This window comes from Telmatherina bonti (genome assembly GCF_933228915.1).
Source record: "Telmatherina bonti genome assembly, chromosome: 22".
Lineage (NCBI taxonomy): Eukaryota > Metazoa > Chordata > Actinopteri > Atheriniformes > Telmatherinidae > Telmatherina > Telmatherina bonti.
The window spans coordinates 32,732,078-32,748,942 of record NC_136631.1 but is presented as its reverse complement, the minus strand read 5'-3'; the positions used below and the strand labels follow the sequence as shown (position 1 = coordinate 32,748,942).

The window sequence follows — 16,865 nt, the reverse complement described above, 5'->3', positions numbered from 1 at the left end:
GCACAATAAAAATGTATCGGAGTAAAACTATCATAGCGATTCAACATATGCAGTGGAGTAAAAGTAGAAGTAGGAAAAAAAAATACTTCAATAAAGTAGAGATACCACATTTTCCTATTTAAGTAGGGCTACTTTGTTACTATACATCTCTGTTTGAAGGTAAAACTAAGCTTGACTTCCTTCTGCATGTCTCATGAGGTCATTTACCATATTAGTTGAGTGGGGAATATGATGATATGCAGCATGTTTTAGCTCCAGAAGTCAGATTTGTGTCACCTGCCTCCCACTGCTGCAGGTTGTCATTACTCTCCCTGCTGATATGTGCTGCCCTCTAGTCGATGAAACTATGCTGATGAGCAAATATGTTGTGAATATTTCATTTGATTTTCTTCAGCTCTTTTGTATTTGTAGTTTAAATCAGATTTTAGATTCAACAAAACATCTACACGTTTAATCTTTCTATGCATGATTTTTTTAAGAAACAGTGCCACATTTCTTCCTATAGTAGTTTCTGGTGATGCTTTTTAAATAGATTTATCCTTTTTTACTTTGTATTTATTTGATTTGGTTTGTATGACTCCTATAAATATCCTTGATAATAATATATTATATCTATATAACATAAATCTTGGCTGCATAGTAGAATGGTGGTTAGCACTGTGGCCTTACAGCAAGAAGGTCGCTGGTTTGGTCAGTGGCCTTTCTGTGTGGAGTTTGCATGTATGTGTGGGTTTTCTCCGGGTACTTCCTCCCACAATCCAAAGACATGCATGTTAGTCTAATCGGTTACTCTAAATTGTCCACAGGAGTGAGTGTGAGTGGTTGCTTGTCTCTGTGTGGCCCTGTGATGGACTGGCGAACCGTCCAGGGTGTCTAAAGACTGCTGGGATAGGCTCCAGCTTCCCCGTGACCCTTCCTCGGACTAAGCAGTTAGAATAATGAATGAATAACCATAAAAACATTATACACAATATATATGTCCTATTTTCCCACTTTTATTCTATTCTATTCTATTCTATTCTATTCTATTCTATTCTATTCGATTCTATTCTACAGTCATTTAGCAGATGCTTTTATCTAAAGCGACTTACAGACAGACTCATAGTCCGATAGGCACACATTGGGGGGGAACTCAGGGTTCAGTGTCTTGCCAAAAGACACTGTGGCACATAGTCAGGGGAAGCCTGGAATTGAATACACATAACATATATATATATATATATATATATATATATATATATATATATATATATATATATATATATATATATATATATATATATATATATATGTATGTATGTATGTATGTGTGTCTCATATTACATAATGGCAGAGGACTCGCTATGTATTTACCCACAATGCAATGCTACGTCAAAGTGACTTTTTCTGTAGTCCACTTACTGTATGTGGTCCGTTTGAAACTGGCTGAGACCTGTCTGTAGGTGGACTGAGTCCGCTTCTTTGGTCTGAATCAGAATTCGTTTGGCACTTTCACGTTTCCCCAAACGAAGCAGACTTTCCGAGCAAACGGACTCAGATTTGAATCAAAAACGTTGATGTGAATTTATCTTTACTCTGAAAGACTTCTGGCGAAACAAAGATTTCATGTTGGTGATTTTCCCACATGCAGAAGATAAATAATGCAAACATGAGACCAGAATCCCATAAAGTATATTTTATTATTTCATTAAATGTGACAAAATAAGACATACAATGTGAAAAACCATTTTAGAGTTTATAGGATCTTTTAGTATCAAATGTTAATCTTGTCTTTATCCATGCAACTGATTGGACATTTTGTTTGAACCAGACAAGTTTAGAGTCTTTCTCAATTTATAAGTGGATTCAACTTAACTGCATTATTATGAACACACAAACTTCACAGCTGACTCAGTTACTGGAAGAAACACAGACAACATAAAGGTTTAAACATTTCCCTTTCACTTAACTTCCCTGTTCTCCTTCTGCAGCAGGCTGTGCGTTCATGATGCCGTCGATCCACTCAGTGTAGTGGGAGATGACTGTGTACACGCCAGGCTTCTTCAACTGCCCACATTTTTTTCCACCTTTGGAGGTGATGCCCACTGCAACTCCATTAAAGAGCAGAGGGCCTCCAGAGTCTCCCTGTAGATAATGACACCATAGAACATGATCCTGCACTGAAGATTCATTTACATTTCTGGTTGATTTTTTCTTGTTGCAGCTATTTTTCTTTACAGTAATTATGAAGCTATTGGAAAGCTTAAATATTAGACGTTATAAGTTAAATATTTCCTTTTGTAAGTGTATGTGGGATGAGCAGTAAAGTTTATTCTTTGGGTTTCACCCATAAGTTGAAGATTGTTTTAAGTGGTTCTTCCACAAAACACTCAGGCACCTGTTAAACTGCAAAAATGTCTTGTTTTCTCAGACTTTAATCATTCAATGAACATCAAACAAGAGTCAATAGCAAAATAAGATGTTTGATATTGGCAGAGAAAGTTTTGTCTCCCTATAATGTCCATCCCAGTTGGTAATTTTTCTTTTTAATATTTTCATTTTGACAGAAGAAACAGATGTAAAACTCACATCACAGCTGTCTTCGACCGGAAACGGCTGGTCGCAGGGTTCTGAGCACTTCTTATGCGCACACATCATGTTTCTTGTAAATGTTTTATCAAAGTAGTCGTCGCGAGCACATCGAGTTGGTCTGACTATCTTGACGACCACCTCTTTCAGCTTGTCTGGTCTGGACTCCAGGTTGTTAATGGACCCCCAGCCTGCAGTCTCCACCTCATCATCAGTGGTTGGATTTACGCCGCCGGTTCGCAGGAACTGCACCGTTTTAACAGCTTCAGAGGCGTTGAACGGACGATCCAGCTGCAAAAAGCACACCATCAATAAGCATGGCATCAGTTTACAGTCACAATGAAACACTCACATCAAAGATAGACTTACTTTTATTAAAGCAATGTCATTGTCAAAATTGGATGGACTGAAGTCAGGATGATTGAAAAGATTGTGTTCCAAGATGTCAAAGGTTTGTTTCGTCTCTTCAGCTTCACTCAGAGAATGGACCCCCAGCACCACCTTCCTTCCATGTGGTCTGCAGAAAGACAATAATCATAAACTTTTTTAATAAACACAGCAAGAACAAATGATTTCCTGCAAAACAACAGAAGCAATGGAGGAAATAAACAACACAAACATGCACCCGGATCTGTTTCAGCGTGCTGTGAGGAATGTTGTCTTACCCGTTCGCCATGCAGTGGACTGCTGTCATCACCCACTGATCTGCGATCACAAAACCTCCACATTCATGTTTAAAATGATCTCCATCTGGTCTCTGGATGGAGGCCATGTAGGGCCGAGAATGTGGCGCTGCCTCTCTGCCACCGATTATACCCTCACCTGAGACAATACAGAAATAACTTATCAGTACAAAAATGCAAAGACAAAGCAAGAAATGCAAAATGAGAAGATAATAAACGAAGAACTTGATCTAGATGATGAACTTACTGTGTGAAATGAGGGTAAGAAGAAAGAGAGCAGCACCTAGGAGCACTTCTTTCTGTGACACCATGATGGAGCTTTTACTTACCCTAAACCAGCAAGGCTCTTTTAAAGGCTTGCTCCTGAAAGAGAGTAAACATAAATCAAGGAAATGTGGTGCAAGGCACAAGCGGGAGTGGGATAATCCTCCCATTCCTGTGTTTTCTGCAACAAAAACAGGAAAACATGACCCATTTAAAGTTTGTCTAATTTCTCTGCTATGAGGATTTTTTTTTAAATCAAAGGCATAAATCTCAACTTGTACAAATTTCTCTGCATATAAACTACATTTCTTACACGTCTTCAAATCTTAACTTTATATAAAGGTTGGAAGTTCAATGGACTGGATCTGACCTTGTGAATCTAAACACTCAAAGAATGACATGATGTTCTTACTTTGTTCCCATAAACCAGCAGGAACCAGCTGCATGGCCAAAAATACCGTTTGCCTTACGTTGTGGATTCCAGAAGATTAGAAGTCATTATTATCTTTAGTGTTGCTTCATAATAAAGGACAAATAAATCACATTAACTGTACTGAAAGACTCAAACAGCCTCTGTACAAGTTTAGCTTGAGTTTATGTTTATTCTTATTTTCATCTTTAACTCCTGAAGGGTAAATTTAATCTTAAAACAGCAGGCAGAGATTTTTAAGGTTGTGCAGTTTATTCCAACTCCTCATAAATGTACACAGAGCCCTTAGAAATAGAAAGTCACTTCTTTTGCTATAACATAATATATCATCCTTAATTTTAGAGACCTTGTTACAAAATGCTTCACAAAGCAACATAAAATAATATATTAAAACAAATTAAATCAGTAATCACAATGGTACACAGAAAAATACAATAAAAAGAAATCTTCAATATTAAAGTAATTTGTAAATATTGTTAGGCAGTGTAGTAATGTACAGTATGTACTATGTGATGACTTCTTGGCCCTGATTAAAAGCCCAGGTGCAGAGTTCTGGGATCTCTGCCGTCTGTCCAGGAATCTTTTATTGAGACAAGTTAAAAAGCTGTTACAGTGATAAAAACAGTATCTTTGAACATTTTTCATTTGAAATATCTTTTAAATATTTCTGGTAAAACTAAAGTTGATGCTCAAAGTTCAGCTTGAGTTCAGCAGAGATTCCCTGCAGCAGTTTTCACGTCTGCCAGTAAAAGGCCCAGTAACGCTGGGATCCAAATCAAAAGACAAAAGAAGCTCAGAGAAGAGACAGGATGCAAAGTGGATGATTAAAAGGTAACTGTATATCACCAGCTACAAATGAATCATCTACCAAGTCTTAAAATATGTACATCTGGAAAGCTTTACAAGCCATTATTTCAACCCTGATGTCACAAAAAACTGAAGAAAATTAAGATGTGAAGCTGTTTGCTGAAACACAGACTCTTTCTTTTAGGAAGTTAGGGTTGCACTGCATGACCCCCACAGGCACCCATACAAGGGCAATCACTGCAACAACCTTGCAGGCCAAGCAGGCAAAGCCGTCAGCATGAAGGACCCCCCCCCCTCCCAGAAGGAAAACCACTGGAGCTGAAAATGTTGGATAATAGGATCAAATAAAAGCAACATGTATGAAATATAAATACAGGAGTTCTGCATGTACATAAGCAGGTGGTATTTAAAATTAATAGAAAAGTATGGAATTAAAAATTATGGCAAATATTTCAAAGGAAAAAGGTGAAATAGTCCATCATCCATCCATACATCTAGTTCTCTATGTCTGCTATCCCGGCTCAGGGTGGTGGCGTAAGCTGAAGCCAATCGGCTGCTGTCAGGGGAGAGATGGGGTATCACCTGACTTTAGACCGCTTCTGTTTCTCCTGTTTCAGACAGAACAGTCTCTTCAGAAGGAACATCTTTATGTAGCAGATTACAAAGTCGACAAGCAACCCCAAACAAGAGTTTTCTGATTCTGCAGGCTTGTTCATCTCCAGTTCAGCTGTGCTGTCAATCAAATATGGTGTCATGACCTCACACAAAGATCTAACCCTAGATCAACCCTAGATCTAGATCTAGATCAACCCTTCCTCATCCTGGGATTTTATTATGTAAATGCAGACATGTATAAAGTACTAGAAAGCAAGAATCAAATACAAATACAAGTACTCTATGAATTAAGTCACTTGAGTAGACCCTGAAGTGTTCTTGATGTGCCCCACTTGAGTACAAGTATTAAAGTATTTAACATTGTTTTTGTACTCAACCATTGCAAGTAGTTTATTTTAAATCTTTTTACTCAAGTACTAAAAGTAAAAGTACTCCAGTGTTATTGTGTAGTTGTTTAAGACAACATTCAGTGTTGTGTATTATATTGTTTATGAGGTTTTTAGTCTGATATTTAAACATCTTTTGGCTTGAGCAGTGGTACAGGAACAAGAACATACATGGAAAAAACAAACAAACAGATTAAGTGTGTTTATTCCCTTCCATAACTTTTCCCCTTCTTAATCTAGTAAGTATACTTTAAATATGTTTTTTATGTAAAAACTTCTCCCCTTATTCATAACTTTTGGCAACTTAAGGCCAAAAGTTATGGTAAGGTCTATTCAGGGCCCCTGGAGAGGAGGGTCCGCCGGATAGTCGAATCCCGGATTGAGGAGGAGCAGTGTGGTTTTCGTCCTGGTCGTGGAACAGTGGACCAGCTCTATACCCTCTTTGGGGTCCTGGAGGGGGCATGGGAGTTTGCCCAACCAGTCTACATGTGCTTTGTGGACCTGGAGAAGGCATTCGACCGTGTCCCCCGGGGGCTCCTGTGGGGGGTACTCCGGGAGTATGGGGTACCGGACCCCCTTGTACGAGCTGTCCGGTCCCTGTACGACAGGTGTCAGAGCTTGGTCCACATTACCGGTAGTAAGTCGGATTTGTTTCTGGTGAGGGTTGGACTCCGCCAAGGCTGCCCTTTACCACCGATTCTGTTCATAACTTATATGGACAGAATTTCTAGGCGCAGCCGAGGTGTTGAGGGGATCCGACTTGGTGGCCTCAGGATTGGGTCCCTGGTTTTTGCAGATGACGTGGTCCTGTTGGCTTCATCTGGTCGTGATCTCCAGCTCTTGCTTGAGCGATTCGCGGCCGAGTGTGAAGCGGCTGGGATGAGAATCAGCACCTCCAAATCTGAGACCATGGTCCTCAGCCGGAATAGGGTGGATTGCCCTCTCCGGGTCGGGGGTCAGGTCCTGCCCCAAGTGGAGGAGTTTAAATATCTCGGGGTCTTGTTCACGAGTGAGGGAAGGATGGAGCGCGAGATCGACAGACGGATCGGTGCGGCGTCTGCAGTAATGCGGACTCTGCGCCGGTCTGTCGTGGTGAAGAAGGAGCTGAGCCAGAAGGTGAAGCTCTCGATTTACCAGTCGATCTACATTCCTATCCTCACCTATGGTCATGAGCTGTGGGTCGTGACCGAAAGAAGGAGATCTCGTATACAGGCGGCTGAAATGAGTTTCCTCCGCAGGGTGGCCGGGCTCTCCCTTAGAGATAGGGTGAGGAGCTCGGTCATCCGGGAGGAGATCATAGTAGAACCGCTGCTCCTCCGCATCGAGAGGAACCAGTTGAGGTGGCTCGGGCATCTGGTCAGGATGCCTCCTGGACCTCCCTGGTGAGGTGTTGCAGGTACGTCCATCTGGGAGGAGACCCCGGGGAAGACCCAGGACACGCTGGAGGCATTATATCTCTCTGCTGGCCTGGGAACGCCTCGGGATCCCCCCGCAGAGTTGGCAAATGTGGCTGGGGAGAGGGAAGTCTGGGCTTCCCTGCTTAGGCTGCTGCCCCCGCGACCGGACCCCGGATAAGCGGCAGAAGATGAAGATGAAGATGAAGAACTTAAGGCAAGTCGACCACTTACTGGCTAGTTCTTCATGAAAACAAAATAAAAAAAAAAAGAAGTCTTTTTGTACATCGGGGTATTTATATTAGTATAGAGGGTATTGAAAATTTGCAGGTTCTCCTTCCATGTCATTCTCATGTATGCATGTATGCTAAAGTCAGGTTAAGGCAGGTAGATGACGACAGAGCCATCTACACACTCAAAAATAGAGGTACCAGCTTGTACCTAAAAAGGTACAAATGCTTGTCGCTGGGGGTGTACTCTTTAGAGAGACATTTCTGTACCCTTCAGTTCTGGTCTATTTTTGTTCCTTATCAAGTTCAACCTTACCTTATCAAGTTATGTTTTTTTATGTTTTCACAGGATTAGGCCTGGTCCATGCAATTTAACAATATTATCTTATCTTTAATCTAGAAATAATCTTCAAAAACTCAAAATACTGACCAGCCATACACTTAGTTTGCAGCATCTGACCTTCATTGTCTGGTGTCGTAAATGACTGTTAAGTAGTACTACTGTCATCACTCAACTCTGCTCTAGTTTGTAACATTACAGCCATTAACATTACATTTTTCAATGCTGCAGGTACCCTTATGGTCGAAATGGTACAAATTTGTACTTTATGTCACTTTGAACCCTTTTTCGTACTCTGAAGGTGCTTCTGGTCTCTTAAAGACCAGTATTGTACTTTTGAGAGAACATTTCTTTAAAATGTACCTATAGGTACAGAAATGTCCTGATCTTGTACCTCTATTTTTGAGAGTGTACAGTTATAATTGGTTAAACAAACTAAAATAGTTTTTTTTTTTTTTTTGCTTTTGTAATGAGAAACGACAAAGCACAATAAAAATGTATCGGAGTAAAACTATCATAGCGATTCAACATATGCAGTGGAGTAAAAGTAGAAGTAGGAAAAAAAAATACTTCAATAAAGTAGAGATACCACATTTTCCTATTTAAGTAGAGGAGTGAAGTAGGGCTACTTTGTTACTATACATCTCTGTTTGAAGGTAAAACTAAGCTTGACTTCCTTCTGCATGTCTCATGAGGTCATTTACCATATTAGTTGAGTGGGGAATGTGATGATATGCAGCATGTTTTAGCTCCAGAAGTCAGATTTGTGTCACCTGCCTCCCACTGCTGCAGGTTGTCATTACTCTCCCTGCTGATATGTGCTGCCCTCTAGTCGATGAAACTATGCTGATGAGCAAATATGTTGTGAATATTTCATTTGATTTTCTTCAGCTCTTTTGTATTTGTAGTTTAAATCAGATTTTAGATTCAACAAAACATCTACACGTTTATCTTTCTATGCATGATTTTTTTAAGAAACAGTGCCACATTTCTTCCTATAGTAGTTTCTGGTGATGCTTTTTAAATAGATTTATCCTTTTTTACTTTGTATTTATTTGATTTGGTTTGTATGACTCCTATAAATATCCTTGATAATAATATATAATATCTATATAACATAAATCTTGGCTGCATAGTAGAATGGCGGTTAGCACTGTGGCCTTACAGCAAGAAGGTCGCTGGTTTGGTCAGTGGCCTTTCTGTGTGGAGTTTGCATGTATGTGTGGGTTTTCTCCGGGTACTTCCTCCCACAATCCAAAGACATGCATGTTAGTCTAATCGGTTACTCTAAATTGTCCACAGGAGTGAGTGTGAGTGGTTGCTTGTCTCTGTGTGGCCCTGTGATGGACTGGCGAACCGTCCAGGGTGTCTAAAGACTGCTGGGATAGGCTCCAGCTTCCCCGTGACCCTTCCTCGGACTAAGCAGTTAGAATAATGAATGAATAACCATAAAAACATTATACACAATATATATGTCCTATTTTCCCACTTTTATTCTATTCTATTCTATTCTATTCTATTCTATTCTATTCTATTCTATTCTATTCTATTCTACAGTCATTTAGCAGATGCTTTTATCTAAAGCGACTTACAGACAGACTCATAGTCCGATAGGCACACATTGGGGGGGAACTCAGGGTTCAGTGTCTTGCCAAAAGACACTGTGGCACATAGTCAGGGGAAGCCTGGAATTGAATACACATAACATATATATATATATATATATATATATATATATATATATATATATATATATATATATATATATATATATATATATATATATATATATATATATATAAATATATATATATATGTATGTATGTATGTGTGTCTCATATTACATAATGGCAGAGGACTCGCTACAATGCAATGCTACGTCAAAGTGACTTTTTCTGTAGTCCACTTACTGTATGTGGTCCGTTTGAAACTGGCTGAGACCTGTCTGTAGGTGGACTGAGTCCGCTTCTTTGGTCTGAATCAGAATTCGTTTGGCACTTTCACGTTTCCCCAAACGAAGCAGACTTTCCGAGCAAACGGACTCAGATTTGAATCAAAAACGTTGATGTGAATTTATCTTTACTCTGAAAGACTTCTGGCGAAACAAAGATTTCATGTTGGTGATTTTCCCACATGCAGAAGATAAATAATGCAAACATGAGACCAGAATCCCATAAAGTATATTTTATTATTTCATTAAATGTGACAAAATAAGACAAACAATGTGAAAAACCATTTTAGAGTTTATAGGATCTTTTAGTATCAAATGTTAATCTTGTCTTTATCCATGCAACTGATTGGACATTTTGTTTGAACCAGACAAGTTTAGAGTCTTTCTCAATTTATAAGTGGATTCAACTTAACTGCATTATTATGAACACACAAACTTCACAGCTGACTCAGTTACTGGAAGAAACACAGACAACATAAAGGTTTAAACATTTCCCTTTCACTTAACTTCCCTGTTCTCCTTCTGCAGCAGGCTGTGCGTTCATGATGCCGTCGATCCACTCAGTGTAGTGGGAGATGACTGTGTACACGCCAGGCTTCTTCAACTGCCCACATTTTTTTCCACCTTTGGAGGTGATGCCCACTGCAACTCCATTAAAGAGCAGAGGGCCTCCAGAGTCTCCCTGTAGATAATGACACCATAGAACATGATCCTGCACTGAAGATTCATTTACATTTCTGGTTGATTTTTTCTTGTTGCAGCTATTTTTCTTTACAGTAATTATGAAGCTATTGGAAAGCTTAAATATTAGACGTTATAAGTTAAATATTTCCTTTTGTAAGTGTATGTGGGATGAGCAGTAAAGTTTATTCTTTGGGTTTCACCCATAAGTTGAAGATTGTTTTAAGTGGTTCTTCCACAAAACACTCAGGCACCTGTTAAACTGCAAAAATGTCTTGTTTTCTCAGACTTTAATCATTCAATGAACATCAAACAAGAGTCAATAGCAAAATAAGATGTTTGATATTGGCAGAGAAAGTTCTGTCTCCCTATAATGTCCATTCCAGTTGGTAATTTTCCTTTTTAATATTTTCATTTTGACAGAAGAAACAGATGTAAAACTCACATCACAGCTGTCTTCGACCGGAAACGGCTGGTCGCAGGGTTCTGAGCACTTCTTATGCGCACACATCATGTTTCTTGTAAATGTTTTATCAAAGTAGTCGTCGCGAGCACATCGAGTTGGTCTGACTATCTTGACGACCACCTCTTTCAGCTTGTCTGGTCTGGACTCCAGGTTGTTAATGGACCCCCAGCCTGCAGTCTCCACCTCATCATCAGTGGTTGGATTTACGCCGCCGGTTCGCAGGAACTGCACCGTTTTAACAGCTTCAGAGGCGTTGAACGGACGATCCAGCTGCAAAAAGCACACCATCAATAAGCATGGCATCAGTTTACAGTCACAATGAAACACTCACATCAAAGATAGACTTACTTTTATTAAAGCAATGTCATTGTCAAAAGTGTCTATGCTGAAGTCAGGATGATTGAAAAGATTGTGTTCCAAGATGTCAAAGGTTTGTTTCGTCTCTTCAGCTTCACTCAGAGAATGGACCCCCAGCACCACCTTCCTTCCATGTGGTCTGCAGAAAGACAATAATCATAAACTTTTTTAATAAACACAGCAAGAACAAATGATTTCCTGCAAAACAACAGAAGCAATGGAGGAAATAAACAACACAAACATGCACCCAGATCTGTTTCAGCGCGCTGTGAGGAATGTTGTCTTACCCGTTCGCCATGCAGTGGACTGCTGTCATCACCCACTGATCTGCGATCACAAAACCTCCACATTCATGTTTAAAATGATCTCCATCTGGTCTCTGGATGGAGGCCATGTAGGGCCGAGAATGTGGCGCTGCCTCTCTGCCACCGATTATACCCTCACCTGAGACAATACAGAAATAACTTATCAGTACAAAAATGCAAAGACAAAGCAAGAAATGCAAAATGAGAAGATAATAAACGAAGAACTTGATCTAGATGATGAACTTACTGTGTGAAATGAGGGTAAGAAGAAAGAGAGCAGCACCTAGGAGCACTTCTTTCTGTGACACCATGATGGAGCTTTTACTTACCCTAAACCAGCAAGGCTCTTTTAAAGGCTTGCTCCTGAAAGAGAGTAAACATAAATCAAGGAAATGTGGTGCAAGGCACAAGCGGGAGTGGGATAATCCTCCCATTCCTGTGTTTTCTGGAACAAAAACGGGAAAACATCAATCATGCAAAGCATGTTTTACCATTCAGTTTAAAATGCAACTTAAACAGAATCCTCAGTAATCCTGAAGATCGTTTTACCTTCTGCGTTTTACACTTCTAGCAATATAAAACATTTATAATGGACACTGGATGAACCGCTCCTGACTTTAACATAAACACTCCTCCCACCGCCAAATACTGCAAATTAGTCAACAGACAAAGTTTTTTTGTCCCTGCAGACAACATATGATGTAACTGTCTTTGGTGCAGCTGAAAAAATCAAATCAGTCAACTCAAAGATACTTTATTCATCCCCGTGGCGAAAGTATTGAAAGGTAAGCATCAACATCAACTCAGCTGTTTGACTTTCCTCAGCTGGTTGGTTGCTCCCACCCCATTTTCATCTGACTCTAACTGTATGAATCCCATTTTCTTTGCAGTTTTGCAGTCCTGATACAGAAGTGTGAGCTGGTTGTAAGGAAAACAAATGGACAAAATAAGTGACTGTAATCTCCCAGGATCCTTAAAAGCAACATACTTTACACTTGGTGTAAGGTATGTTGGAACAGTCTTGACATTACACAGGAATTCAGGATGACAGCTGGTTCACCTGATAAGAGAAAGTGTAGTTAGGAGACACCTAATGGAGCAAGCTGGGGAGATCTCAGGAAGGATGGAAACAGATGCTGTTTCACTTTTTCTTTTTCAGTGTTTTTAGTTATGTTTTATGCTGAGTCAGCAGCCTAAACTACACCTTAAGTCAGAGACATTTGGTGTAGTATGGCATTTATACACTACTCTAAATAACAAAGGGAATACATAGTCATTTTGTTACTCAAAAATTGGATATCAGTCTGTCCAGGTGGGAAGTAACTCTGATCGTGAACCTCCTGCTGGTGCATAAATAGGAAAAACAAGAGCTGTAGATGAGAGGAAATTAACCTAATAGTCTTGCAGGTGGTGGCCACAGACTATTCCTCTGTTTTCATCCTTACTGGCTGATTTTTTGGTCATGTTTACAGTTTTACAGGTATCCTCACCAGTAGAGATAAGATAAGGCAGTGTCTACAACCCACAGAGGTTGCTCAGGTAGTGCACCATGCATCAGTGCTTGCTGTGGAAAAGGTTTGCAGTGTCTCCCAGTACAGTGTTGCCAGCACTGAGGAGATGCAGGAGACCGGCCAGTATACCAGGAGATGTGGCGGACCAAAAGAGGACATCATCCCCGCAGCAGTGGGATTTAATGGGAAAGTGTGTCCAAACTTTTGACTGGTATTGTATCTGCACTTTTGATCATGGAGGAACAGGAGGAGTGCTGCCAGAGCCCTACAAGATGACCTCCACAACCTGTACCAACTGGAGAACAGCTGTCCTTGCAGGCCAGTGGAGCCATCCAGTAATGTCCAGTTCTGGTCCTTGACGTCTACTATCTTGCAGGTTTTAGATGTTTCCCAGCTTCAACCTGCTTGATTCGATTAACGCTTCATTATCAAGCTTGTGCTGAACTTAAAAAGCTTTGGAAGATTTATTTCCTTTGATTCTACTGGGTTTAACGTGTATTTTGACTTTCTTCTTTGCTTTGTTTTTCCCCCCTCTTTTCATCTCTTGTCGAGTGAATCCTGAAAGGCTGCTTTCAAGTTCTTCTGCAAAAACTCATCAAAATCCAGACAAGTGAAAAACATCTTTATTTATATAAACCAAAATACATGAAAATACACGTATACAGCATTACAAAACAAAACTGTATTGCAATATATTGGTAAATACAATGTAATACATCAACCAATATATTTCCATACATGAGGTTTTGTATTTATAATTTCTAATATATTGCAATATAATTCTACCCATATATGTATATATATATATATATATATATATATATATATATATATATATATATATATATATATATATATATATATAAAAAGAATATACTACAATTAAGACCAAAAATGGCACTATATTTTTACTTGCAAGTCTGTATTTATACATGACAAAATGCTGCAAGATAGATAGATAGATCGATAGATATAGCAGAATATTCCTAGAAGTGAGACAGTGGTGATTGGTGCAGTTTTCAGTGGACACGTTGGTTAAGGTAACGGATGAGGAGGTGACGGGCAGGTTTGGTATCCAGGACAGAACCACAGAAGGACAGGACTTTGAAAAAAGGATGGAATTGACTGTAGTGAACACCTTCTTCCAGAAGAGGCAGGAACACAGAGTGACTTATAAGAGTGGAGGTAGGAGCACATAGGTGGACTACATATTGTATAGACGATGTAACCTGAAGGAGATCAGTGACTGAAAAGCAGTAGTAGGGGAGAGTATAGCCAGACAGCATGGGACAGTGGTGGTGAGGAAGAGGAAGAAGACAAAGTGGTGGAAGCTGAAAAAGGAAGAATTGTGTGACTTTTAGAGAAGAGCTGAGAGTGGCTCCGGGTGGTCAAGAGGTACCCCCAGATGACTGGACAACTACAACTAATATGGGAGAAAGGTAGGAGGGTACTGGGTGTGTCCTCTGGAAGGAACATTGATAAGCAGACCTGGTGGTGGAATGAGAAAGTACAGAATTGTATACAGGAGAAGAGGTTAGGTAAGAAGAAGTGGGACACAGAGGATGGAAGAGAGTAGACAGGAGTACAGGGAGATACAACGAAAGGTGAAGACAGAGGCGACAAAGGCCAAACAAAGAGCTTACGATGACTTGTATGCAAGGTTGGACAGGAAGGAGGGAGAGAGTGACTTGTACAGGAGAAAGAGAAAGAGATGGGAAGGATGTGCAGCAAGTCAGAAAGATTAATGATAGAGTTAGTTGTACTGACAGATGCCGGAAATGTGATAGGAAGATGGAAGAGTTAATTAAAGAACAGAAGAGGTGACTTCTGTGAACCAGGAAGTAGCAAAGTTTTGCAAGGAAGTTGCATGAAGAGTGGAAAGGCAGTTGGCCCTGATGATATACCAGTGGAGGTGTCTAGGGGAGGTAGTTGTCGAGTTCTTGTCTAGGTTGTTCAACAAGATCTTGGAGAGTGAGAAGATGCCACAGGAATGGAGGAGTGCTGGTGATTGTGCTAATTTTTAAGAAAAACGGAGATGTGCAGATTTGTGGCAACTATCGGGGAATAAAGTTGATGATTCATACAAAGAAGTTATGGGAAAGAGTAATGGAAGCTAGACTGAGGGCAGAAGTAAGCATTTCCGAGCAACAGTATGGTTTCATGCCAAGAAAGAGTGTAACAACTCAAAAGACGGGACTCAAAAGAATCAGAAGACATTAGGATCTGGTTCAAGATTTTATTAACTATTGCCGGAGTTAGGAACCCAGGAAGCTGATTTCAGTAGAACAAGAATCTTCCTGTAAGGTTTATCCAAACTGGGTGCAGCTGAAGACAACGGGGGGGGGGTATCCAGAATCCAAAATCCAGATCCAAAAAAAACAGTCCAAGGTCCAATTCACCAGGTAGACTCATGAGGAGGAGAGTTCAGAAAAACGCTTGGGCAGGCAGGTACTCGGGACAAAGGAGAAAAGAAAAGAATCCAGGGAGAGCAGGTGTTTTAGTTATACAGGCTGGAGACGAACAGAGAAACTCTGACGATCTGGCCATTAGCAGTCCAGGGCTTGCTGCTTAAATAGAGGCACAGGTGGACCGCATCAGCAAATCAGCCCTGGAGGATGCCTTCAGGTACTGCTGGGAAAAGCCATGACAAAGAGCACAACTGATGCAATATTTGCTTTGAGGTTGTTGATGGAGAAGTACAGAGAAGGTCAGATATATATAGTGTCTTTGTGGATTTGGAGAAAGCATGTGACAGGGTGCCGAGAGAAGAACTGTGGTACTGCAAGAAAGTGTGAAGTAACAGGGAAATATGTGAAAGTGGTACAGGACATGAATGAAAGCTGGAAGACAGTAGTGAAGTGGGCTGTAGGTACAACAGAGGAGTTCAGAGTGGAGGTGGGACTGCATCAAGCATCAGCTCCGAGCCTCTTCTTGTTTGCTATGGTGATGGACAGACTGACAGATGAAGTTAGACGGGAATCTCCATGGACTATGATGTTTGCAGATGGTATTGTGATCTGCAGTGAGAGCAGGGAGTAGGTGGAAGAAAAGCTGGAGCGGTGGAGGCACATCCTGGAAAGGAGAGGAATGAAGGTTAGCTGAAGCAAGACAGAATATGTGTGTGTGAATGAGAGGGAACCATATGGAACAGTGAAGCTGCAGGGAGTAGAGATAAAAAAAAAAAAGGTGGATGATTTTTAAGTACAGTTCCGATCAACAGTTCCGAACTGTACTTATTTCTCCTTTTTTCCGCAGATGTTCCTGAATAATTGATCTGTCTTTCCTGTCCTCTCCACCCCAACCAGTCGAGGCAGATGGCTGCCCTCCCTGAGCCGGGTTCTGCCGGAGGTTTTCTTCCTGTTAAAGGGGAGTTTTTTCCTTCCCACTGTCGCCTTGTGCAGCTCAGGATGGAGGATTGGATCGAAGTCATGACTCGATGCAATCAGTTGGTTTCTATTATAGGATACGTATGAATTACCTCGAAATGATGTTTATGTAAAGTGCCCTGTGACAACATTGTTGTTAAATGGCGCTATACAAAAAAAGTTGAATTGAATTGAATGTGAGACAAAAGAGTTTCAGCTACATTGAAAGGAAAGGTGTACAAGACTGTTGTGAGGCCAGCAATGTTGTATGGTTTAGAGACAGTAGCACTACAGAAAGACAGGAGGTGGCTGGGACTAAAACGTTGTGGTTCTCTTGAGTTTGACAAGAACAGAACAGATCAGGAGTGAGTGCATCAGAGGGACCTCACATGTTAGTTGTTTCAGAGATAAAGCCAGAGACACCAGACTGAGATGGTTTGGACATGTACTGAGGAGGGATGTTGACTATATTGGTAGAAGGATGCTGAGGCTGGAACTACCAGACAGGAGGC

The 16,865-nt window shown here is 40.5% G+C and overlaps 2 protein-coding genes across 2 annotated transcripts; both read right to left on the bottom strand.

The window, feature by feature from the left end:
• Nucleotides 1-1,737: 1,737 nt before the first annotated feature.
• On the bottom strand, nucleotides 1,738-3,610 carry LOC306772313 (complement factor D-like). The gene is made up of 5 exons (XM_079261736.1): nucleotides 3,499-3,610; nucleotides 3,234-3,390; nucleotides 2,938-3,085; nucleotides 2,569-2,859; nucleotides 1,738-2,124 (listed from the first exon to the last, which is right to left on the bottom strand). The coding sequence occupies exons 1-5, from the start codon at nucleotides 3,560-3,562 to the stop codon at nucleotides 1,945-1,947; spliced, it is 840 nt and encodes a 279-aa protein (XP_079117862.1). The 5' UTR covers nucleotides 3,563-3,610; the 3' UTR covers nucleotides 1,738-1,944.
• A 6,300-nt stretch (nucleotides 3,611-9,910) lies between these two features.
• On the bottom strand, nucleotides 9,911-11,836 carry LOC306772918 (complement factor D-like). The gene is made up of 5 exons (XM_079262580.1): nucleotides 11,725-11,836; nucleotides 11,460-11,616; nucleotides 11,164-11,311; nucleotides 10,795-11,085; nucleotides 9,911-10,350 (listed from the first exon to the last, which is right to left on the bottom strand). The coding sequence occupies exons 1-5, from the start codon at nucleotides 11,786-11,788 to the stop codon at nucleotides 10,171-10,173; spliced, it is 840 nt and encodes a 279-aa protein (XP_079118706.1). The 5' UTR covers nucleotides 11,789-11,836; the 3' UTR covers nucleotides 9,911-10,170.
• Between the last annotated feature and the right edge of the window lie 5,029 nt (nucleotides 11,837-16,865).

Coding starts and splice junctions, on each gene's coding strand:
- LOC306772313 (XM_079261736.1), bottom strand. CDS start 3,562: ATGGTGTCACAGAAAGAAGTGCTCCTAGGTGCTGCTCTCTTTCTTCTT. Junction 3,086..3,233: donor GTCCACTGCATGGCGAACGG/GTAAGACAACAT, acceptor GTCTTTCTGCAG/ACCACATGGAAGGAAGGTGG. Junction 2,860..2,937: donor ATGACATTGCTTTAATAAAA/GTAAGTCTATCT, acceptor TGCTTTTTGCAG/CTGGATCGTCCGTTCAACGC.
- LOC306772918 (XM_079262580.1), bottom strand. CDS start 11,788: ATGGTGTCACAGAAAGAAGTGCTCCTAGGTGCTGCTCTCTTTCTTCTT. Junction 11,617..11,724: donor TCTTACCCTCATTTCACACA/GTAAGTTCATCA, acceptor GTATTGTCTCAG/GTGAGGGTATAATCGGTGGC. Junction 11,312..11,459: donor GTCCACTGCATGGCGAACGG/GTAAGACAACAT, acceptor GTCTTTCTGCAG/ACCACATGGAAGGAAGGTGG.